The sequence below is a fragment of the Pyricularia pennisetigena genome, chromosome 2 (assembly GCF_004337985.1).
Source record: "Pyricularia pennisetigena strain Br36 chromosome 2, whole genome shotgun sequence".
NCBI classification, from domain to species: Eukaryota; Fungi; Ascomycota; class Sordariomycetes; order Magnaporthales; family Pyriculariaceae; genus Pyricularia; species Pyricularia pennisetigena.
The window spans coordinates 6190948-6215890 of NC_043741.1; the positions used below are offsets into that span (position 1 = coordinate 6190948).

A 24943-nucleotide genomic window follows, 5' to 3' on the forward strand; every position below is an offset into this window, starting at 1 on the left:
CCTCTTCTCTTTTTCCATTTTCTTCTTCCTTTCTTACCCGAAGGATTCATTGGTAAGTCACGAACTAGTCTAGAACCAAGTTCAGGATATTCTGATTTTGTTTGCAAGAAAAAAAATAAATTAAAAGGAAAACAAATAAGAAAAAAAATCAATACACCAATCGCTATGCTGCAAGTCTAACAAACCAAATTGAGCTTATCCGTCGTGGTCATCCCATTTAACAAGAATCATCTGTGGAGGAGGGGATTAAACAGTTAATCAAGTGCCCGAAGGAACAACGTCGACACTAGCCATTGTGAGGTAGCGCTCTCAAGGAGTCTCAAGAAATTTCTCGCCAATGGGCGTCGTAGTTCCTCGGGATTTTGACATGCTGTAAGGAGCCTATGGTGCGAAGTAGTGTACCGCTGATCAGCATATGTGTGGCAGACAGTACACAGGTCCCGGGTTTGGTCGCTATCAATTTTCTCCAACTTACAAGGACTTGTTTGGCATTGCAAATGCGCCACGCCAGCTTCCTGACATTCCCGTCCGCTGGAACAACTGCGGGTGCGAACTCGATACCAAACATGTGGTGGATCGCATAAACCACCCTCTTGGCATACTTGCTATCGCGTTCGACCAGGCTTCCAAACGGCTCGTCCACGGTGCTTGGGGCAACCTCCGGGTCGCGGTCGAGACAGTTGCGCACCAATGGCAGAAGTTCCGACTCGACGGCTCGTTCGTAAACATCGCCACCGCCGGCCAAGACCTCCTCGTCCAAGTTCTCATCGAATCGCCCAATCTTGATCTCGAAAGGCTCCGATACCGACATGACATTGTAAGAGCCGTCGTGGTGGTATCTTAGTTCGAAAGTGCCCTGGGTCCACCACAGCCTGTCTCCCTCAAATATCATCTCTCCCTGGACCATGTCAGGCTGGTCGGCCAGCGGCTGGTCCGCAGTCACGATGCCGCCATCGGTTGCACGGTCGTAAACCCCGGGGCAAGTGGGCACCCAGCGACCCTGGGAGGGCACCTCGGTAACTTCCCTGGACCTGTTGTCGATCACCATGTAGAGCCCGACCCAGTCGTTCTTGCTGTGGTTTGCAGGTGCCGTCCACTTGACCCTGATAGGCGCACCATACTCCAGCACCAGTGTCTTGACGTCCTTGGGGAACCTGCCTTGGATGCTCTCCTTGCCGGTCGAACGTTCACTGGCAGCCTTTTGCGCCACGGTGCCCTCCAGGGACAGAGAGTATTGTTTGGGGTCCAGGCCTGCGAGTGACGGGTTCAGCTGCGAGATGGTGAGACGTGCGGGATAGGTGTTGAAGAGGGCTGTGGTGTCGCGTACAATCGTCGAGACTCCAGCGGCAAGTTTGGGTCTGGCCGACTCCACAAAGTCCTCGACAAACGCCTTGGCATCATCCAGGACCTTGTCCACGCTCTCAGACCACTCCTTTACTGGCGGGGGCAGGGACCGCTTGACAAATTTGGTCAGGCCAGCCTCCTCGCGAATACTCTGGCCGTAGATCTTTTGCATATGAGGCTTTTCGACGTATGAAATAAAGGCAAGCGTGAGCAGGTGGCTCATGAGTGCAAGGACGAAGATGGCTCTGCTCCAGGTGATGAGAGCTGCCCCATACAGACCTAGAGAGCCCATGACGCGCTCGGGGTTGTTGAGGAAGCGATAGATGGATCTGTACGTCAGCTTGGCACCGCTGTTGAAGAAGAAGTCGCCAAAGAACCAGCCGAACTCGCCCAGCTCGTCGTATATGCTCACAGCAGTCCAGATCTGAAGAGAAACCAGCCCGGCTCCCACGACGTGCTTGAGAATCGCCCATTCCTGCGTCCAATCGGCAGGTACCGTAAACATCTTCCAGCAAGCTGCGATGAACGAACCGTGGCACATAACGGTGCTGACGTGGTAGAGGCCCTTCCACTGCCTCCACGCCTCACCGGCGCTCTCGCCGTACTTGACAAAGTGCCTGGTGAACCTCTTCTCCTTGGACTGGAAAGTCAAGATCCAGCCGAGACCCAAGGAGAACCACAGGCGCCAGAGAACGGCGTGGACTATGAAGGCTGCTTGCCAGAACTCTGTTTTCGGGGTTGCGAGCGAGAGCACACCGAGATATATGCAGAGCAGAATTGTAGTGTAATCCGGCACGCGGAACAGGTCAATGTTCTTGAAGCCAAGCATGTTGTGAACCGTCGCAGGAGAATCCCTCGCGGCGGAATCGGCGTCTTTCGGTCCATCCAGCGACTGCATCTGGCCAGCGCTACGAGGAGGAGGAGGGTTGTACGTCTTTTCAATGTGTGGGTTCTCGACCACGACGAGGAAGATGAGCTGGGCAAGATGGGCTAGGATGGAGATGAAAAGCACATCGTAGCTGGCAGCCATCATGGATATGCCATAGTAGCCGATGTAGCCAATCGAGTACATGGGATGAGGGGCCAGCTCGAAAACACCGTCAAAAGTGAGCTCTTGGTCAATGAGGTAGAAGAAGTCACCCCAGTACCAGGCAAAATCCTTGACGACGCGGTGAGCATCGAGCTTAATCCACAAGTTGAGGCCAACAAGCACCCAGCCTGTGACCCAGCGGGCGACGGTGGCCCACGGGGCCTCGCCGGCTGGAGTAGAGCCGCACACGGCGGCAAAGAGACAGTAAGAGACGAAATCGCACATGAGGATCAGGTCGACCACGCGACGGAAAAGAAGCCAGGTATTGTACTCGATAGGGGCCTCCTCCATCTTGTAGTCCTCGGGGATCTTGGCCTCAAGCTCGCGTTTGAGAAGGTGATAGAGCCACGGCCGGGGATTCTTGCCGGATGCAGGATCCTCAAACAGGCCCCATTTCTTGGCCTTGACGACGAGTAGCCTGTGCTGGGACTGGACGTGCAGGAGAATGCCGATGCCGATGTTGTACGAGGCGCGCCAGAAGATGAATATGGCGGCAAATACGGGGCGCTTGAGGTGAGACGGCAGCGCGTAGGCGGCAAGTATGTGCATGCCCAGAATGGCCAGCACGATGATATCGCTCAAGTTCTTGGGCTGGCGAGGATCAAGAAGCTGCGAGACCATGTCGTGGGTGGTGGGTACCGTGAAAACGGTTCCGTCAGGAGTGCGGCCATAGCTCTTTTTGGCCTGTCTGATCTTGGCTTGTTCCTGACCTTCCGATCGCTCGTCTTGCGCGGCCGCATGGACGATCCCGTCTTGAGCTGTTGGACTTTCGTTTTCATCCTCAGCCTGGGCGCCGCGTCTCTGCCGAAGGTTGGTCTGGGCGATGGGCTCTTGGGTGGCTTTAGTAGCTGCGCTCATTGTGTCGGGCATGTAGATACCTTTTTGGTATTTCCCTCAAATGGACCCTTTGACTGACACGCGCGACACCGAGGGTGGGTTCGGATGGTGTGTGTGGTTGACACCCAGACAGACGCCTAGCTTGTTTTATTTGGTAATTTGTTGTTGATCTTTTTTTTTTTTTTTTTTTTTTTTTTCTCCTCCCTCCTTCCCGTTTTACCCCTTCTTCGTCCCTTTGCTCCCCTCGGAGGGCGATCCCTTTCGAACCCTTGGCTTGAGGGGATTTGTGGGGGCGGAAACAAAAATTAGAGGGGAAATGACGACAATGTTCGCTGTTGTCTCTTTTGGCAGGTAGAATATTTCCCGGTAGGTCTAGAGTAGCAGCTGTGACATTGAGATGGTGTCGAAGTTCATTCGGTCCAGTTCAAAAGTTGACAGAGTTGGTTGTTTTGCTCGCTAAAAAAGGATTGTGGGTTTAAAAAAAAAGGATAAACAACAAATTACAGATTAAAAATAGGCGAGACGAGGCGAGGCGTCTGGCTGTCACATATTTCGACCTTCATTCGAAAGTCACATGCTCGCACGCGAAAACAGGAAAGCGCTGAGCTCACCGTCGTAACGATCCTTGGCGCCGTTGTGCCTTCTGCTGGGCCGGACCCTACCAAACATTTAACTGCGGGGAACGACCTGGAAGCGGGTGACAACCTAGACCAAGTCGAGAAGGAAGCAGGAGCCTGAAGCTCGTTCGTCTGATTGCTATGTCCGTACATTAGGTGAATTAGATTAGGCTTGCAATTATTACCAAGATTTGTGTATGTGTATATCCCATCTACTGCATGAAATGGTCTAATGTATACAATACAAATGAAATCATTTTTGTTAGTTCAGCTTCTTCTCATCACCCATCCATCTTTCTATCCTTGCACTGACGGTAGAGCAACTAACTACCAACGGAACCTACCGAGCTACCTACTTAAGCTACTGTACCCGTAGATAGACTCGGTAAGCCTTAGCTTGGGGACAGTTTTCAAAGCTGAAATCAAACTTTGCTAGATTCCCTGGCAGCGTGGACTTTTTCTTTATTCACCTCGCGGGTTAACTAGACCGATCACCGACCCCATCGGTGCATATAGCCGCCATCCTGGTAGCGTCTCGGCAGATGCTCTCGGGGATGGAACGGCCGATAGAATGTTGATTGGCTCTCACGTGACCATATAGAGATGATCGATGATACCTATGGATTATTTTCTTCACTTGCCGAGCTTTTGAGTGGCTTGGTAGATCGCTTGTAATTTCCGTGGCTTGATTTTGTTCCTGCGACTCTCGAGCCTGAAGCCTGACAGCCATAGTATGTTTAAAGTAGGTAACCATCGATGACGGAGTCGAATCTTATACCTTCTAGAATCGTTCTTATACATACAGGGAAGGCGACCCACTGGCTCGGGTTTTTTCATGACTACAGTACATTACATGATTTCCAACAATCCGGCAGGTAGGGACGACATACAGAAGCAACGCAATGCTATACATGGAATAAGTAATTAGTTTACCTCACCAAAGGGTATAACTTGCCACCAATATACTCAGTCTCTCCTCCAATACCGGACATGTCCCACACCCACCGCTTTGACAAGTTGACAATACAGCAGGGTATCCCACCCAGCAAAAAACCGCCGACTCCGTCCGGGGATTTCGTTTGATTGCTTTGTTATGCGTTCCACTCGCTCTGAGCCGGCCTACTACGTCGCCCACAAACAAACAGCATACCATCCGCTTGTCGCGGGCGTTGATGGAGAATCGCAGGAAAGGCCTGCCATGAGATCCGTCGCATGAATTTTATCGTTGAATGGGGAAACATACCCAGGGGATCCCCATGTCGAGAGAAACAACGTTCAATGTTTCTATCGAATTTCGGTGGGGGGCTTTTTTTTTTTTTTTTGTTCATGTTATGCCACGTGAAATGGCAGGGCCCTGCTTGGAGGGACTTGATGAGTGAAGATTCGAGTGTCTGAGCAAAGAAAGCAAGGGGGATGGATGAGGGGTATAACTGTACCATCTTTGCCTTTCTGTGAGAGACATCTGCGCCTTACAATGTCTCTTCTCTCCTCTTAAATTTTTTTCTTGCTGGTAATCGTTCCTTTTCCCAACAGTCGCTCCTTTTGTTAACTTTATTTCTTGCCTCTTCGGGGACAGGATATAATACATCATCAACCTAAAGCTTCCCTTGGCACTCTGAAAAATCGAGCCACTCCAAACTTCCAAAAAGTGAGCCGGTACATCTGCGAATGGGCATCTTCTCAAACGACGGCATGGCCAAATCAAACAAAAATGCGGAGGATGCCGCAGCCCCGGGGGCAGACGCGGAGAAGCCCCTGCCTGAGCCCAAACGGCCCGGCACCAGCGGCACCGAGATGATGCTCACGACCACGCGGCGTCAGGCCTCTGCCAAGCTCAAGGCCGCCTCGCAGGCCGAGCGCGCCTACAAGGCCAAGAAGCGCTCCGCCGCCGCCCGCGCCAACCTCGACGAGGCCAAGGGCCACTTCGGCGAGACCTTCAAGCACATGGTCACCGGATCCAAGCTCATGGCCTCGGTCGTCCGCTCCGTGCCTTATATCTTTAGCAATAAGGCCGAGCAGCGCCGCGCAAAGGCCGCAGAGTCGAAGCGCGCCGCCGCCCTTGAGAAGCGTAAGAAGCTCGAGGAGAAGCTGGCAAAGGAGAAGGAGGTGGCTGATGCCCTCGCCGCCGAGAATGCCGGCGAGGGTCCTAGCAACTCCTCATAGGAGTCATATATAGCCATCCTGCTCTTTCGTCTGTATCAACCCTGACCTTGTGTCACAACACACTCGCTTATTTCATACCATCTCAGATCAAACAAGTGCGGCCGCCGCCAGATCTCACACTCGCTATCATTTCTCGTCTTTACTCTCACACACTCGCTCTTTTTTCTTTTCTTTTTTTTTTTTCTAACTGTTTCTGTTTTCACACATTCACAACACCACTCTACCACTCTATTTGTCCCAATTTCATCCTTTTCTTAGTTCTAACCCTAAATTATACCCAGCCCATCTGATATCAAACCACACCGCTATTCTTAATCACTCCAAATACCTGATTCCTTTTTTTTTTTTACTACTTTCTTTGTCTACTTGTATTTCGCTTACGAATTACGACCGCTATGTTAGGATGGGTTTATTCATTGTGGCGGAGTTTGTTTCATTTACATTTGCGCCCAAAGTGTCAATATAAAAGAGGGGAAAACACCGAAGAACGGGGGCGTACCCGCATGGAACCTTTGGCTTTGACTTGTACAAGGCCATTCTTTCTTGTACTCTCTCCCCATACAGAGAAAACACACCCTGCCGAATCCAGCTGTCGTGGTTAATCAGCGGAAAATCCACAAACCATTACCTTGTTTCCTTTTTTCTTTATTTATTGTTTTCTTTCTTATTCATCTTGTCCATATGCTTTTACATTTTGCTCCAAGCGCCTTAAAAAAGTTAATACAAATGCCACAAGGGCACATCCATCACATCGACGAAAATTGCCGTTCAGCCGATCTCGAGAGGCTCTATTTGCTCCGACGACGTCTACAGAGAAATGACCTTTTAGCTCTGGTACTATAAAAAGATCAGAAAAAGATGCTCGACCCCTGATTCGATATGAAATATTGAAGCATAGTTTAGATTGCATTGGCTTCATGCGACGGAAACAAAGAGTATGCCTGCAGAGTGTCGAGCGTCAACGGCTCACACTTGAATTCCAACCCCGAAGCTGATTACTTTTGTTGCCGGAAAGGCCCATGACATTGATTTTGCTCGCAGCCAAAACAATGAAACGCAACACACTCAGTTGTTGCTTCATCAAGCAATGGCATTCCCCACCTCGAAATCATGCGCTGGCTACTAAAATTGTCCAACGGACTCGATCATACATGCTTAGGCTAACAAGATATATTCATCTCCAGTCCTAACAAAAAAATCTGTCCATGCGCTCCGCAGAATCACGCACCCTTTTTTCGAGCTGCGACTAGTAAGTCTTTCGGACAATTATTGGCGACGAAACTGCGCGCCAGCGCCGGGAGGTGGCATGCCACGGCCGTCGAAATGGGCTCCCAAAGGCATTCCATCAGGCCCACCCTGAAACGCAGCAAGCCCTGGGGGACCGGGAGGCGGAAAGCCTGGGTGACCTGGTGGTGGAGGAGCTCCGAATAAGCCTGGCGGTGGTTGCATCCGATGTGGCCCTACCATGGCCTCCGGTGGTGGGAAGGCGCCGAGTGGGAAGTTTGGCGGGAACATGCCAGGAATGTGACGGCTGGGGCTTGCTGGCCCGATGGGTCCGCCTACTGGAACACTGGGGACGCCAAGACCCGGCAGGCCGCCCGGAAGACCGGGAGGCGGGATCATTGGCCCTCTTTGTTGTCCGAATGAAGGACCTTGAGCACCTCCAGGCATGAAGCCAGGGTGCATCTGATGATCAAGACCAGGCGGCGGGCGCTGAAGGATCTGAGTCGGTTGAGGTTGTCCTTGAGCTTGGCGGCCCTGTCCCTGAGGCTGAGGAGGTCTCCCGTCGACTTCGGGACGATGGAACTGATCCTCGAACAAGCCAGGTGGGCCTTGGGGCCTCATAGGCCTTTGCGAAGCACTCGCCTGGCGCTCTCGCTGGAACTCTAGTTCTCTCTCTGCCATCATTGGCAGATTCACAGCCTGTTTCTGAGGCTGTGGCATTTTCATAAGAAGCTCTTCTGTTCTCCGGGGTTCCGGCTCGTTGCGATGACGCTGCATAAGCTGCATTAGAAATTCGTGTTGTGGGTTAACCTGTGGTGCCATGTTGTCTCCATGACCGCTCCCTTGGCTAGGGGCTTGATGACGCTGTTCCACAAGATCCTGAAGCATCTGTTCAGGGCGTGTAGTCGCTGGCTGCGACGGTGGCATACCACGACCACCGACAATCTCCTGGAAGTGCGGGGGCTGTGGGCCACGTCGATCCCCCCCATATTGCTGAAAATGCTCCGGTGAGAGGACCGTGTTCTTCTGGCGGGCATCTTGCATAGCGTGCTGGAGCTGAAGATGATGGTGTTGTTGTTGCTGTTGCTGGTAAAGAGGGGATTGCTGCTGCTGCTGTTGCGGGCGCGAAGGCTGGCCCGGTCCTTGCTGAACAGACTGTTGATGATGTTGTTGATGCTGCTGGGAAAGCGACGGTTGGTTGGGAAGCATCGAATTTTGTTGTTGTTGCTGTTGCGATTTGTGTGCCGCCGGTGGCTGCTGCTGCTGACCCATTGGGGGTTGTTCCGGTCCCGGGGCGGGAGGCGGAGCATGTGGTGACGCAGTGGGACTCGGGCTAGAAATGGTTTGGAGTTGGAGCTTCTGCAACAAAGCTGCAAAGGCCTGCTTCTCTGTTTGATCCTGTTGCGGCGCATGCGAATTCGAACCTGCCTCGAAAGCGCCTCCGAAGAAGGCCGCAAGCGCACCACCATTGGCACCTGGGGGCAAATGACCAGAGGACACTGGGGCGGTCGAACCAGCTTCAGGCTGAGGGGGCGCTGGTGGCTCGGCATGGGCCTGAGGTGCCGCAAAAAATGAAGTGAACCTCGATGACTTGGCAGCCTGACCCCCTGGAAGGCTGTCCCTCTTGGAGGAGTCATCTTGCTTCTCGGATCCAGCGTCCACCGGAGAAGTGAACTTGGAGAAGAATTTGTCCTCACTGCTCGCCGACTTGACTGTCGGCTCAGACTTGGGCAAGCTGGCGTTGTTATCCGTAGCGTTATTGGCCTGTGAAGGCTGCGTGTTCTCTGACTTCTTGGGGCCGCCCTGGCCAGCTTTCATGCTCTCCATAAACTTTTTGAAATCTTCCTCCGTATGACCTCCGGCTTTTTCACCCGCTGGCTCATCAAGCCACTCAGGGTCACGCTCATTGCGATGATCAAACCGGCGGTCATTGTGTCGGTCGACCCGGTCACGCTGATCATGTTGATCACGATCCCGCCAGCTCTTGGCGCGGTCGATACGCTCCCGTTGGGAGGGCCTCTCGCGGTCCTGCCGGTCCACTCGGTCTCCCCGATCACGGTCATCATGGTTGTTATCTCTGAACCAAGGTTCCGATCTTCCTCGCGTCAGGTTCCAGCGTGGGTCGGCATCGTCGCCATCCCTGTCCCGTCCGTGATTGTCGAAAGGCCGGCGTTGGCGGTCTCTAGTCGAATCAAAATCGTCCTTATCCCGCAGCTTACGCTCGTCCCGGGACTGATCCGCCCTGAAGGCGCCCCCTCGTCCATGTTGAAAGCGCTCGGCCCCTTCGTGGCCGAAGCTCTTCCGAGGCTTCACCGTGCTCCAGCCGTCACTGTCTTGGTCGCCATCATCGCGCCTACGCAGGTTGCCTCTGCCGTCTCGGAAGCGCTCGGATCCGCGATCGTGGGATTGGTCGGGCTCGCCGTTCCGATTACGAAAGTTGAACCGGTCTCCTCGAGGCTCCTGATCTCGCGCCGGCTTGTCATTGTCACCCAGTTTGAAGTTGTTGCGGGCAGACGCGGACGCGAAGCTCGTCCTAGGCGGCCCGAGAATGATATCATCGGGGTCTGTATGGGGTCAGTACCATGTAAATACTACTCAAGGAGGGGAGTAGCATGATCAACTTGTGTCTGACGAGGACACAATACGGGCGACATACTAGCACTGTTGCGAGAAGCGTGACGGTTGGCTTCAGGTCTCCTGTTAGTATAATCTGCCAGCGGCGCATCTTGAGCCTTGGATCTGTTGTCTGTGGTAGTCCTGGTCGAATTACGAATATTATCTGGAGGGGGCCTGCGTTGCGTCAGTCGATCAAACCCTGACGATCGCGAGACGACGCATGGCAAGAGACAGCCAAAGAGCTGTAAGGCAAAAGTATGTTCTGCAATCGGGAAGTAACTCACCCCATCCATTCTTCTGGAGGTGGAAGGTTTGACGGTCTGACGCACAAGGGCGACAGACGAAGATGCAAAAGCACCTCCTCGGTGTAACGCGTTGCCATGCTCCAGGGCCGACACTCTACCTAGTGTTTGTTTGCTGCTCCGGTTTTGTGGGGTAATGTGCTTGGTCGGCTAGGTAGATAAAATTGAGGTAGACGGAAGAGGAGCTCGGTCTTGGGGCGTTGCTCAGGCGTACACGAGTAGGCACCGCCAGCTCAGCTTCAACCACCGTGGGATGGGAATGAGGTTGTAACAAGTTTGTTGTTTGTCGCGAGAGGCAGAATGTCGATCGGGCTACGTCGCCGCGCCGGTCACAATCTGGGCCAATTGATGGGCGCAGCAGGCCAGTCTCGGTTCAGCTTGCAATTACGCAAGTCGAGGTAACGGGAGTGCAGGCAGGCAGGCAGACAGGTGGACAATGGAAAACAATGGTAAATCGAGGGTTGAGGAAGATTGTTGGGATAAGGCGAAATATGAGCGAGTACAAACAGCCAGGGAAGATGGAATTTCGAGCTTGTCCAACGTCGTTGTTTTTGGATTCGAACGGATTGAGATTTTGCGTTGTATTTGTTCAGGTTGCGATCAAGAAGCAAGGCACGCAGGCGGTCGCACCAAAGTTGGGTTTCTCCTCCCTGGTCGATTGCTTGCTCCATCCAAATTGGGCGTCGGCCGGATGCTTGGTATCCAGGTGGCAACCTGGCAGGTGGTGGGTAAAAGGACCAACCAGCCGGCCACAGCACACCGACAATACCAACAATGGCATTCTTCAGTGTATCCATCGAGCCTGCAGTGGAGGAGAGGAGGCATTACCTGTGCCTGGAAAAATGTACCTACCACCTAGCGCGCGAAAGCCCGTTATTGTTCTATCTGCCCGGAAATTCATTTATTACTTCTGCTGCCGCTGTCTTCTCTTCACTTTGCTCCTTCGAATAATCTTCTTGCTTTTCTCTCTCTCATTTCCGTCCAATCTTTTCGTTATTTTTTTTTTCCCCTGTCTACTAGTTCCGTCGAGATTATTGATTTCCCCACCAAGATATTCAGCCCAATGGCCCAGGTTGATCAACATCACTAGGCTAGTCTTAGTTTACCCAAGCACCAAATGGACTCAGACAATCGTCAGCACCAGACTTTGTCTTAAATCTTTGCTGAATAGTCTTTTTTTTTCTTTTATAACTTACTTCTTCTATTTTTCTTCTCAGCTTCTCTTTAGGTTGCTGTCACTCTTTTCATCGTCATGACTTTGCTTTGTAATAGCGCGATGATTTAAAATCTCAAAGGCCACGACCGGAAAAAATTTCGTGGACCGCACATATTTATGCTGGACTATTACCTAGCTCCCTTAATCGCCTAAGACCAATCCAATGCCTTTCCTGCTCCACTCATCGATACGACTCTGGTCGCATGTCTCCCAGAGCCTTCTTTCCAGCGCCTTCAGCATATTAGACTCGGCTTTTGATGGTCGCTTCGACTGCTGTGCTTCCAGCCAAGATATGATCCCAAACCTTGTGATCAGTGTGGTGCTTCCCCCTTCTAAACTTGTAGTACGGTATAGGATCTTCAACAAGACTGAGCGCAACGGTGTGCGCATGTAACAATTGCTCGCTAGAGACAAGATGCGCTCGTATACCCTCCGTTTGTGGAAGAGGGCAAGGTCGGCGGGCGTCCGAAGGCTTTCTAGCAGATAGCCCAGAAGCCATGCTACCGCCGCATAGTACGAATCATCTCGGCTTGGGGCTTCCTGGAGTACATCATACAGGAGAGGAAACCTATCGAGCGTCCACTGAGGCCCGCGGGTGAGGAAAACGTTGACTTTGTCATAGAGACAATGCAACGGATTTTTGAGCACGTCCAGTGCCCGGCACGCAAATGCGACGATATGTCCGGGGACCGGTCCCGTATCAACGGTCTCCCTGCATGATTCGGCCAACTCGACTAGGAGCAGCCAGATCTGCTCTCTTTCCTCGTACGTTGATTGCTTGACCTTCTCTGCCATTTTCAAAATGTTTGTGAGGGCCTCTTTCCTTATGCTAACATGCTCAGATACCAACAGCGTAATAAGCGCCGTGGCGAATCCTTCCTCCACAATGTCATCCACACTCTGTGACGTCCATTTGACCAGTGCTGAGTTGTCCGGCTCTGCAGGATCCAATCCGCTAACCAAACGCATCAGTCCCTCTCCCTCGGAATCTCCACCTGTACCGGAACTCGGCTCCCTGGTTTCGGCCGCGGTGGTGTGATGAGACGACAAGTGAGTGCGCTTTTCTTGTTTCAGCGTCTTTTTGAAGGTTGAATCATCGAGGAGAGCATCATCAAACCGTGCGCCCACGGCTTTCTGGAGAGTCTTGAGCAAATGCTTATGCTCCTTGAGAATGCGTGCGACGGTGGTATAGACGCTGACGAAATCTTTGACTATGCCAACTGTTGCTGAATCCAAAGCAACGGTAAATGGGATTTGCTCGTGTATGGTGGCCGTCAAGGGCCCAGTCCTTGTGTTTGGGGCTAGTTCCTGAACCGATTCCAGATATCGAATTGGTGAGGCAGAGCAGCGATGTAAGCAGTTGTCAAGGAAAGCCCAGAACGCATCGGCGGTCACTAGGTCGACTCGATCATTCAAGGTTTTCAAAACAATCAACAGATGGCAAGGCCTAAAACCTTCTGATGCTGGCAGGAAAATATCGTGCTCATCTGCGACAAACGTCAAGACATCCTCCAGCGGCCCAAGAGGAACATTCGCGGGTGCATTGACACAGACCCTCAATAACGCAGTAAAAGGAGAGACTGATAGTTGCTCGGCTTTGGCGAACCACCGCATTCCAGGCGAAGACTTGGCTATTACGACAAGGTTTTCGAGTTCCATCAGCGAGAGTGTCTCGTTTTGATCCGAATCTTTATTGCTGTCAAGTCTTCTTATGGCGTTCACCAGTAGGGGTGAAACGTCAAACTTGGCTGCCAAGGCGATTTGGGGAACGATGTGATAGTAGAGTCGCAAAAGGCGACTGGCTGCCTCGCGCGACAAGGAGTCTTCCTCGGGAATCCGCCGAAAGTTCGTGGTGACATAGCTTAAGCTGGGACATCTCTGCATGAATTCTTCCATAAGCCTTCGGGATGCTTCAGACCACACGGGACCTGCGGCCAGCGAGGCTTCCTTCATCATCCTTAGCGCGACTTCAAGTTTTTGCAAAGCGACCACAAGGATCCGAGTGGCAAAGAACGAGATAAGCTTTATGTCGTGTGATAAACATTTGCAGAGGACCTTCTGGTTTAGCGTTAATGGAAGAATGTTGTCGAGGATGATAGATATCGGTGGTGGCACTGAGGCATATTCGTCCTTTTGTCCGAAAAACGGTGGTAGATCCAACTGCATAGTGCTGTACATCAGCGCAGCATAGCCTATCCAAGTTGCAGACAGTTTTGGCTCAAACGAGAAATCTTTCTTGTTCATAAAGTAATCTGCGATTAGTTCCGGGGCAGCTTTCAGGATGCTCACGAGGAGTTCGCTCTGCTTTGTGCTGGTCCAGGGGCGAAGAGTCCTGACAAATTCCGAAAGGGTGCTGTTATGAACAGGAATTTCGTCCGCGAACTTATCCATCCACACGATACGGCCCAGGCCTATATTGCGTTCAAAGGTCGAACCGCGCATATGACTGGCGATCACGTTTATACCCTTGGGATACAGTCCAGAATCCGACCTGAGGACTCCAGCACCCGGGGTTGTGCATGCAGCCATCAAAAAATCGTGAACTGCATCATCGACTGGTCGCGACTGGGCTGAATCAGAGTGACTGTAGGAGTAGAGCAATGCGAAGCGCGGCAGCGTAGTGGAGTTGAGCAGCCGACCCTTGGTCTCAGCCGGGAGTTTCTTGTCTAGCAGGACGTGGCTCTTCAATCCATCCAGAACCTCTAAGACCAAATAATGAGGATCATCTTTAATCGAACTGGTGAGAGCTGCAGCGAGATCTCGCTCGTACAGTAGCTCTCTCTTTGCTTCCCAGGGCAGGAACCTCAACGTGCTTATCAACAGGCGGATGGCGCAGGTCCTAGTCGAAGATCGTTTGCGGTCTTCAACCCCATCACCGAGGAACTTGATGCGCATGTTTCTCGAAAACGAGTGGTATGTGAATTTCCTAGCGCGAAAGAATGCGCTGGCCAGGAGCCCTCCGTCAAAGGACACGGCTTCGCGGATCATGCGGAGCGTTGGGGAGATAATAAAACTTTTGGACTTTTCTGCGGACAAGTTTTTGGCGAGGAGTTCAAGCTGCTTCCTCTGCAGCAGGGTTCTGCAAATCCCAAGCCCGTGCGACCTCAGATCCAGAACTTGGCTGAGAATCTTGACGAGGAGCGCAAGAACCACAGCCACTGAAGACAGCACCTCATCGTTTCCTGCCTGCGCCGCAAGAGCCCATGTGGCCATGATGTCCGGGACAAAGACGGCATCGGCATCTTGCGCATCTCTGGGGGCAGATGCGTCCAGAAACTGTCTGAGGATTGCCCAGTGCTGGGAGTTTTCGGGCGTTTCGGGGAGGGTCAAGTGATCAAGCAGGAGCTTGAAAGACTGAAGGCCTGCATGCCAATTGTGAATCAGTAAGGCCAGCCTAGATTTTGCGGGTTCGTTTTAGAGGCCAATGAATGATAGCCGACAATAAATCGTTATACATACCATGTCTGGCTTTGCTGAGGTCCTGGTCGCAATAGAGGAGTTGAATGAGCTGTCTTGCCGAGTGAACTTCCTCAGATGTGGGAACCTCGTGCACCACTTTCTGGCGCTTGCGAGACTCGTTACCGAGCGAAGGCCCCTGAGACACTCGTTTCCCCATTGCTTCAACTGTTCTGGCCGAGTGTTCTCATGTTTTGTTGTTTCCGGCGCAGAAGAACAGGGTACGTATCATCCAAAAGGTTTGCGACTTCGAAATGTCGACCCGCAATCATAACGAATAATTTAGGCGGTCGGAAGTTACTGCCGCCGAATAGTGGAGTCGGCCTGCCTATCGATTGGCGAGGAGAACCCGCTGGTTGGCAGGTCCCGCTTGATCGCACCCCGCCACCCACCTTTTTCGCAGTTCCGTCATCTTCTAAGTGCGCGAGGTCACATCGTTGCCTCAACTCACCCAAACGTAACTGAACTTCATCCTCATCACGACCTTGTATTCGTCGACAACAATATTCCCACAAGAACAGAACTGATCGCCTAAATAAAAGACACACACACACAACACACCACAAAACCAAGACGCCATGGGTTCCGTCGTACTCCCACATCTTAACACGGCGTGGCACGTCGACCAAGCAATCCTGTCCGAGGACGAGCGCCTGGTCGTGATCCGGTTCGGGCGCGACGGCGACCCGGACTGCATGAAGATGGACGAGGTGCTGTTCAAGATTGCTGACAAGGTCAAGAACTTTGCCGTCGTTTACGTCTGCGACATTGATCAGGTGCCCGACTTCAACCAGATGTACGAACTCTACGATCCCATGACCGTCATGTTCTTCTTCCGCAATAAGCACATAATGTGCGATTTCGGCACGGGTAACAACAACAAGCTTACCTTGGTGGTATGTGATAACAAAATACTTTTCTTCTTCTTTGCCCTCATAATATGCTTGGAAGAAAGAACATTTCTGTGTGATTTGTGCTGACTGTAATCATCTTGATCCTTTGCAGCTCGAGGAGAAGCAGGAACTCATCGACATCATTGAAACTATCTACCGTGGCGCAAAGAAGGGGCGTGGTCTTGTCGTCAGCCCAAAGGATTACTCCACAAGATACCGCTACTGATTAAAGCAAGCGCGTATACTGATGCACTCTTGAACGGCACCGTCCCACCTTCTCTAATATCCGACTCGTGGAGGACTGATGCGCCTTGCCTAGATCCTGAGGAAACCAGTAGCCCATTGTTGAACCTTGCCTTTGGCCGCGAGCTGACAATGTGCAAGGTAGACGAAGCACACGAGAGACGCCTTTTCTCGTCAACATACGCACTGAATACTTGCACTATCATGTGCAAAAATATCTCGGCTATTAGCGAATTGGGAACTGTTAAGGGTTGGTCTTGACGATGTTATGATGAACATGGCTTTTACTCAGAAGAATCAAAGATTGCTGATACCGTCACCTACCCTACAGAAGCAGTGAAATTCCCGGGAGCCATACTGGAGTCACGAGGCCTTGCCAAACTGGTCCCCCTTTTGGGTCATGTGCTGTTTTCAAAGGTTTGTTTACCGTTGTGGACATGATGCAGTGATTCTCGTATTCGCGCTTTTTTCGCATGTGATTGATCCCCATTTAGACTGTATTGCTCTTTTTCTTTGATACATACTGCAACGTGCCAAAACTCCGATTATGTCCAACGCAAAAAAAAGGTTAAAGCTCTAGATAATGCTGCGCTCTTTAAAAGCAAAACATAGGGGTAAATAGATGATGAATTAGCGAGGGTATCTTTGAAACGAAATTGAAAAAGTCCGTGACGACAAAAGTCAAATCATATATGCATGCTGTCATCGACAGGATATTCTGTGATGTCGTGAAGAAAATAGCATCTTCAAAGCATGTCCCCACCGCCAGGCGGTGACCCCTTTGGCAGGTAGGAACTGGGAAGCCTGGGTACCTGAGGAGGGCCTGGGCGGTCGGGACGGGAAATATCGAGATGTTGCTGTTGCTGCCGCTCATCTTTCGGCCTGCTGCCAGTCAAGCGTCTGATGCGAGTCCGAGTGTTTTGAGTAAGGGGCTTGACCATGTTCTCGAGGAAGAAAGAGCCCTCGGGCGGTGCGCCTCCCGAGTTAGAGCGCTCGTCGTCCGAAAAGAGCTCATCATCAGATGCGATGGCCTCTCCCAGATGAGGCTGATATGATGCTGGAGCCGAAGGGGACGTCACACTCCGGGAGTGCAGCCCTGGGCGTGTGGTCGATGTCAATTCTTGGTCAAAACTGAACGCTCCCGGTGTCATTGTATTAGAGTAACCGTCTCTCGACAATGGTGCAGGCCTATCGACGAAGCCGTTTTGAAACGAGCTGGCGGTTGAAGCTTGGTGCAGGATGGGGAGGACCTGCTCATCATATAGCTGGGCCTCCATGTCAAAATTGTTATCTGGGATAAACTCGGTTATAGTATTCGATGAGTGTGCTTCGCTGGGTGGGCTCATGGTGAGATCGTCAAAGAAGTCATCGAGGCTATCCAGCTTCGTGACCACGTCACCCCCGTTCCCGTCCCCACGACCCTCGTCCGACAACATCGTCTCGGTCCGTTCATAGGATGTTGGGAAGTAGCCGTAGGGAAATTCGTCGGCGTGAAACTCGACTTCAGGGGTGGGCATGACATCGGTAACGATACCCTCGGCTCCCTGGCACATGTAAAAGGCGGCGTGGACGTTTGCTCGGGTGGTGTCTGTCTTCTTGGCTGGCATTGGAATCGCCCAGCCTGATTCCTCGGGTATGCCAAATAGGCTTTGCACCCGCTCGTATTCCTTCCTGATAGCCTTGGATGTCGACCGCGTCATGCTCATGCGCAAGTGCTGTTTGTCCATTGTTGAGCCCGACATGTTCATTATGTTGTCCAGCACACCCAGAGCTTCCATGCAGTACTCGGTCTGCAACAGCCTCAGAAGAGGAGACAGCAGATCCGAGCCATGCCCTATAATGTCTGGCCGCTTCATGTCAATCTCCGAGATGATGACCTTGAGGATTTGCAGTGTTTTGGACGTGACCCATGGAGTGCAATTTGTGAGAAAACCCATGATCATGGTAATCATCCTGAAATCGAGCTGTGTCGAAAACGTTTCCTTGAAGGCAGCAAAGACGCCATGTACAAGCTCAGTGCCGTTCCTATAATTCCCAGACAGGAAGCCATTCAGAACGAGAGCCACAGGTGAATGTCCTTGTGCGATGGCAACATCTAGAAGCGCCCCGATGGTCTTAGTAACAGGCTCACTCAGGGGCCGAGGCTGGTCCATCGTATGCAAGAACATGGGCAGGTTGGCGAGGATTGTAAAAAAGACACGACTGTCGTCTCCTATCAAGGGGTCGCTCGGCAGCGGCACGAGCCTATTGAGAGTTGCCAGTGTAGCGTCAAGGCAAACCGCAGATCGTAGGCCTTTGTAAAGGAGTGGCTGTATGCCCTCATAGTGACCATCCCATTTGGAGGGCCGTCCTTCTAGCAGAAGCCTGCGCACGCTAGGAGACGTCATGTCTACCTTATCTAGGTACTCGTTGAGCATCTTGACGGCGCCAAGGAACTCTTGTTCGTTGATCGATTCAAGGCAGGCACAGGTGGTCCAAAATATTTGAGGAAAGGTGAGGAGCTTGTCGACATCGAGACTCGAGATTATGGTCTGTAAAGTCGTAAGGATCTCCATGGAAAATGTTTGAATCTCGGGATCTTCGTCCGCAATGGTGTTGGATAGCCTCACGAGCATGTCGCCCAACATGTATTGGTCAATGGACGTCTGAATACACCGGAAGACTTGAAACGACCGGCAGGCCAGATGCCTTACCGGGCAGGAAGTTGCCCAGATCAACGACAACCTAGCCCACTGGTCTTTGATGCCTGGGTAAGTGACTTCAAAAGTGTTGACGACTTCAGCAGTGAGGTACTCCATGCTGGGCGGGACGTTGCTCCCATCGTCGTCGGCCTTGCCATTGCTATCCTCATAGTTCCAGATTACAAGCTTGTCGTGTTGGCGAATCAGGTCAATGAGATCCTCAGTCGACTTCTTTTTTGACGGCGGGGTCGCATCGTCTAGCTTGGATATGACAAGCTCATGAATCAAATGAACGAGCATCTCGCGAGCTTGCTCATGAACCAAAGGCGTGTAGTGGTCCCAAAGGACAACCACCACCTGGAGCAGCACAGGCACATTATCCGGCACTACCTTGACAGGTGAAACCATCAAGTCTACAAGTAATATCATCGAAAGTTGACCGGTCGAGAAACCAGCCTGTTTTGTACCAACAGGCAGAGCCTCGGACAAGTCCGCGCAGTATGGGAGAGAGCCGACGTCTGGCGGTGGAGGGGGCGTGTCCCGCTTCTCGTTCGGCACCATGTTCTTGGGTGTGATGAACGACAGTAGGAATTCGACAACTTTCTGTCCGGGGTTGCTGTTGGAGCTGGCGAGAAAGACAACAATCTGCTTGGCATATTCAACAAAGTTCTGCTCTCGACGCTCCAAGCAGAGCGCCATGATGAAGTCAAGAACCAGTCGCACATTGCCAGGATGAGGTCCAGTTGCGAGCGCTTGCCAGAGAGCTTGCACCTCGTTATGAAGAGCAGAGCTGGCCTTGATAGTAATTTCCAGCAGGTTGGCCAAGAGCATATATGATTGAGCGACCGGCCCACCGTTGGGGTCTACCTTCAGCTCTATTGACTGTATCCACGGTAGGATGACAGCAACCATGTTTCTTTGCGCTCCGGATTCGAGGTCTTTGAAATACAGCGAAAGCTGCGAGAAGAAGTAAAACGCCAACTCCGTGTACTGCTTGGAGAGACGCTCCGAGATCTTATACTGGGCAAGCTTATAGACTGCCTTGGTCTTGTCAGAGATGCTGATATCAAAGTCTTGGATTTTGGAGGACCGCGGTGGCTGCTGCCGTTCCTCAAGAGCCCTGAGGATCCGAGCTGATTTTATCCGTATGTCGCTCTGGTCGTTCCCAAGAGTGAAGAGACACAAGGGCAGCAGCTTCCAGAAAGACGCCGGATACTCGGGATACTCCAGGAGCACCTCGGTGGTGACGCTGAAGTAGCTTTCTAGTACCTTGGGGACATTTGCCAGGTAGCAACGCATGATGCAGTGTTCCAGCAGGTACGGGTACTCCTGGTTGTGGACGAGGAGATTTTTCAGGGCTCGCCTACCCGTGACTTTCATGCGGTCGTTGCCAGTGGTAAAAATTGACTCGATCCAGTTGAGCATCCGCCTGAGGTCGAACTGGAGGGACACGCCACTTTCGGTAGTGACACTAATGGGCCCCCCGCAAAGCGCTGCCATTGCACTAAGTGCTGCTGTCCTGAGGTTTCTCTTCTCTATCTCCATTGCGGCAGTCAGGGTACCGCGCTCCCCGGCAGACTGTTGTTCTATCACGGATTGCCGCATGGTGTCTTCACGATGTCGGATTTGGTTGTGGTTGGGGGAAAACCCACACCAATCTTCCATCAGTGCAAACGCGGATTTACGAGCCTCGAAAGTCATCCAACGGGACGGATCCTTGGTCCTTTTGATGCCTTCGTAAATCTCCTCCACCAAGCCACAGTAGTGACGCCGCAACTTTTGAAACTCCCAGTCCATCTGAACCTCTCCATCCATCAAGAACAATTTCAAGTCCTTGGAATACGCAACCAGGTTACTAATTATCCAGTCATCCTGGATTACCGAAGGATCCTTGAGAAAGTGAGAGGTGAGCTTGTAGACGTGGGTTATTTCGGTCCTAAGCAAATCCATCCTGCGGTTGCGACGAGGACTGCTGTTGGTACGCTGATGAATGCGAGCCCTGGCTTCGTCATTACATCGTGAGACGTGCCCCTGAAGCTCTTCCAGGAGTGTGCGGTAGATATTGATGTTGATCGATCCCATCGCCACGACGACGGCCTCCCTGACAGAGGCAGAGCTCACAGACAAAAGCGGGTTCAGGTATTTGAAGAGAGTACGAGCCGTAACAATCTTGTCTGCTGATAAAGACTTGTTATTGGAGCCCTTTCGCCCGTGCTGGGCTGCCTGGGGCGGTGGCGGCGGCTTCGGCTGTTGGGGGCTACCAGGATCCGCCATTGTAGTGCAGGCAAAAACAAGATAAAGCTTCCACTGCTCGACCAACAGCTCAGGCTGTGTCGTCGGCGTCCTCCCCGTCAGACGGGCGCTTCCGGGATCTGACCCGTAGTAGAGCCCTCTGGAGGGCTCAGAAATGATGGTTATAGCTTTGTACATCTGCAATATCCTGTTGCAAATCAAGTCTCGGCCGATCGTAATGGTGAAAGGGCATCGATCATAAGCTACCCTGATAAGATGTGGGAACACCTTGAACCAGAGAGTGGTGTCGTAGGAAACGTCGCTAGCACAAAGAGTAATCAGGCCTTGGCTGTTGTTGTCTTGCATCCCTCTTTGCAACCTGCTCCGCTCTGCGACTGACAGATGGTCATCGTTAAAAGTCATGACCTGAACGTAGTCTTTCTCCAGAACATCTATCAATCTCACGGCTTCCTTCTCATCGTCACTTTCCGCTTTCCCAAGGGCTATGTCAAACTCCTTGATGAGACGAAGCACTGTTATGGCGAAATACCGGACTCTGCGCGATTGCGAGCAGAGGAAGAAAAGTCCATGCGCCTCTGCTTGATCAACTTCAGCCCATATGCTGGACAAGTCTAATTTCATGCCTCTCTTGTCGGAGGCATTTGTGTCCCCAACTGAGCCCGTTGCTTCTTTCGTCTTGTGTCGAATCTCCTCAATCCATATGTGCAACAACTCGACGTATAATCTCAGAGTGTTCTCAATGTGTGCAGCCCCCAACATGCCGCCGTCAGACATGGTAGAGTATCGATCGTCGAAATTGAAGATAAACCGAGAGAACCCCATCGTGACTTGTTGGGCATGTGACTGGCGAGCTATGGCCTTCAGGGATAGAGCCGATGACTCTGCAATGTTGGATTGTACATGGGCAGTTCCAGTGCACAACAGATTAATCAGTGAGTTGAAGGGGATGTCGGGAGACAGACAGCGGGGCAACGCCTGAACGGCCACGTGTAGCAGCTCGTAGAAGGCTTGCTTCTGATCTGTGGGGTTTTGGTGCTCGTCGCGGCGGAAGTTGAAGGTGTCCGCGATAGGCGTTTTAGGGGTAGGCGAATTGAACTTTTCGTCAAGGGCGGCCTGACCTCCAAAGGTGTTGTCGCACATTATAGTAATCTTGCCCAAGATTTGGCAAAACCTGGTGTAATACTCCTTCACAGATTCGCTAAGGGTAGAAGTCAGCACGCGGCGCGCAAGACCCTCGTCCTCCACTCCATCTAGGGAACCTCCAGGAGTCAGTGGGCTTGACGAGCCGTTGACTGTCGGTGTTTGCGGGGCACGTTCAGGCACCGATGGTATCGGGTACTGTTGAGGGAACGGTGGCCTTCCCTGGTCTCCCTTCTCGAGATCCGCCATCACGGCCAAAAATGCTCGGATTCCGATGACAACCTTGTCTGGTTCCAAGCTATCCACCTTGAGCTCCCTGTTGGTTGCGAAAAGGTCTGCGTTTATTAGAGGAAATATTATTGTTTTGAAACAGAACTCTGGTAGCTTGAAGCCGATGATTCTGATGATCTGTATTAGGGGCTCGGACACAGTTGGGTCCGCAGAGTTGATTGTGCGTTTTGCAGTTGGGAGCACCAGCTTAAGGACCTCATCCAACTTGCGTACGGTTGAGGCTGGGGATTCATTGGTGCGGTAGAGATACGTCCAAACAAGTCTGGACACGACCTGCAGACATAGTGGCTTGGAGAATCGGTCTTTGAGCTTCGGTTGCAGCGGGTATACCAACTGGAGCCACTGGCTAGAGAACGTCTCGGGCGACGAGACACAGAGCATCGTTGCCGTCAGGGGGAAAGAGCAGTACCAATGGCGTGGCTTGACAAACATTTGCGCGAGTCGGGGACCAGTGTTGCTCAAGACCTCGGCCCATTGGGGTTTGGTGAACTGGCTATTTGTTGCCTTGCCGGCAATGGGCAGCAAGAGCATCTCCAAGACTTGGCAGAAGGATGACTTAATCTTTTGGCCATGCGACCTTGCAAACAACCTGCCAAGCGCGCTCATAAATTCGCATGACCTTTCCCAGGCATCGTCGGGCGTCAACGCAAGCCTCAAATGCTTCATCCCCCCGAGGACGAGCTCTATCCTTCCCTCTGTCTCCTCGCGCGAGGGCAAGGCGGATCCTCTCGATCCAAGTTCCTGCAGGGAACGTTCCAGATCCTGGATGAAGCGATTTGTCACGCTTGTGAAGTTTATTTCGCTCATGACGCCGAGAAGTTGGGCGAAAATGTTCCAGTTTGCAAGCTTGAGAGGAGATTCTATAAGCTGCTCAGGATCGGCAACTTTGAGTTGACTGAAGATAATGTCTTCCAGCTTGTCTTCCATTTCAGGGGTGATCAGACTCAAGCTGCTTTGGCTGATCACCTCGAGGAGAACACGGCAGAGCAGATATGTGGAGACGCTTGACCGTCTTTCTGTTTGCACAACATATTCCTGCTTCGCCGCGAGAGGCGATGGTGACATGGAGCCGTTCTGATCTTGAGGATTAGTGCCTGACATCAGCTGCAGTGGCTCTGTGTTTCTCCTCAAGAGAGGACCACTAGGCGGTACGGCTTTGGACATTTGCAGCTGCTTGCGCGCCTCGCTCGCCGCATCGCTTTTGCTCTTCCTCCATAACATCATCGAGTCGATCAAAGGTTTTGGCTTCTGTCGGGCGATGTGGCCCAACGCAGCGATCAGCCGATCAAAGGATTCGTCGGCCCCAGGTCCGCATATTTGTTCAACCTGGGGCTCGGGCTCGGGCGGCGGTGTGATGCATTCGTTCAGTTTCTCTTCCGCGTGTGCAATGAACTGGGTAGGAAAGTGTACGTGAGAACATGTTAGTCTTGGAAACCTTTCTCTAGGTCTTGCATTGTGATGAGGCCAAGCCATCTGATGCGAACGAGTACTGGGACACCTTACAGAAGTGAACAGCACATGCATAGCGTAACCCCCTACAGTCTTTTGCTCCTCTTTGTGGTGCCTTGACGAGTGGGACGGATTTGGAGCGTGATCCCTCCTCGTCTTGCCGCTGTGCATTCGTCTTGGCGTAGGCGCATGACCAGTAGTATCCGTGGCAGTCGACGATCTCTCGGTGCCGACGGGACTGTTCACTAGAGTGGACCCGGTCGATGCGGCAGTCGGGGGCCTCGAACCCAACGACGAGTCGATATCGGACGTCGAAACGGCATACGCATGCATATCGGGCCGGTCTAGAGTTAATGACGCACCCGCAGCGGCAATAATCTGGGGGCTCAGTGGGCTTGACACAGAGCTGGCGTGGCTTCCATTCCTAGAATGTTGTATACCGTGGACTATCGAGGTCTGGCGGTGGTGGCCGTATGCGGCAGCTTTCGGATCAATGGCCCTCTCGATTATGCCTCCAATGCCGGTAGCCGATCGCACGGCAGAAGCATGGGCTCGTGGAGAGACAACGGAGGAGGCCGCCGAGGAGGAGGGCCCGGCGGGTTGTTGCGTTTGTGGCGACGAGAGTGGTAGCTGGGCAGTGATCTTTTCGATGGACGAGTCTCGTGAATGGGTAACGAGGCGGCGGTTCGGAGGAAATTCAAAGGCAAGTGGCCTTAGTGTCTTGCCCAAATCTTCATAGCTATCGTACTCTTCGTTTTCCTCGTCAAGTCGCGTCACGGTTCGGGACGTGAAATTAGGCGAGGGGCTGGGCGCATGGTCTGGCAGCGACTGGGACGGAGCTGCGTAATAAGCCAAGACAAAATTACTCCAAGTTAGTTATTTTAGGCCCCTGGTTTTTTTAGCTCCTAGGTAGGTAAGTTAAGGGAGGCAGATGGTTTTGTCGCGTCGTGGGCACGTCGCCTCCAAGGTATAACGAGAAAGGGTCTGGGTGGTGTGGTAGGTATCAATCAGATGGATGCGAAGTCGGCACGGGCTCCTTTCATCTGGTTTTTTCGATCCAGGTAAAGCCGACATACAACAGACAAGCTGCTAATAGCAACTTGACACGGGACGGGATCCACGAGGCAT

At 52.2% G+C, this 24943-nt stretch overlaps 6 protein-coding genes across 6 annotated transcripts; 2 read left to right on the plus strand and 4 right to left on the minus strand.

Moving 5' to 3' along the window:
* Positions 1-309: 309 nt before the first annotated feature.
* On the minus strand, positions 310-3292 carry PpBr36_01739 (uncharacterized protein; the record flags this gene model as incomplete). The annotated part of the gene is made up of 2 exons (XM_029888923.1): positions 310-381; positions 476-3292. 2 exons carry the CDS (start codon positions 3290-3292, stop codon positions 310-312), a joined length of 2889 nt encoding a protein of 962 aa, XP_029751950.1.
* A 2264-nt stretch (positions 3293-5556) lies between these two features.
* On the plus strand, positions 5557-6051 carry PpBr36_01740 (uncharacterized protein; the record flags this gene model as incomplete). The annotated part of the gene is made up of 1 exon (XM_029888924.1): positions 5557-6051. One exon carries the CDS (start codon positions 5557-5559, stop codon positions 6049-6051), a length of 495 nt encoding a protein of 164 aa, XP_029750773.1.
* A 1266-nt stretch (positions 6052-7317) lies between these two features.
* On the minus strand, positions 7318-10273 carry PpBr36_01741 (uncharacterized protein; the record flags this gene model as incomplete). Its single annotated transcript, XM_029888925.1, has 3 exons — positions 7318-9839; positions 9932-10065; positions 10176-10273. 3 exons carry the CDS (start codon positions 10271-10273, stop codon positions 7318-7320), a joined length of 2754 nt encoding a protein of 917 aa, XP_029750774.1.
* Positions 10274-11290: 1017 nt separating this feature from the next.
* PpBr36_01742 (uncharacterized protein) lies at positions 11291-15347 on the minus strand (the record flags this gene model as incomplete). The annotated part of the gene is made up of 4 exons (XM_029888926.1): positions 11291-11365; positions 11566-14771; positions 14869-15033; positions 15128-15347. Coding segments are annotated over 4 exons (3666 nt in total), but the record flags the coding sequence as incomplete, so codon positions are not given.
* A 96-nt stretch (positions 15348-15443) lies between these two features.
* PpBr36_01743 (uncharacterized protein) lies at positions 15444-15984 on the plus strand (the record flags this gene model as incomplete). The annotated part of the gene is made up of 2 exons (XM_029888927.1): positions 15444-15761; positions 15871-15984. 2 exons carry the CDS (start codon positions 15444-15446, stop codon positions 15982-15984), a joined length of 432 nt encoding a protein of 143 aa, XP_029750772.1.
* A 763-nt stretch (positions 15985-16747) lies between these two features.
* On the minus strand, positions 16748-24943 carry PpBr36_01744 (uncharacterized protein; the record flags this gene model as incomplete). The annotated part of the gene is made up of 3 exons (XM_029888928.1): positions 16748-23758; positions 23870-24654; positions 24937-24943. The coding sequence occupies 3 exons, from the start codon at positions 24941-24943 to the stop codon at positions 16748-16750; spliced, it is 7803 nt and encodes a 2600-aa protein (XP_029750777.1).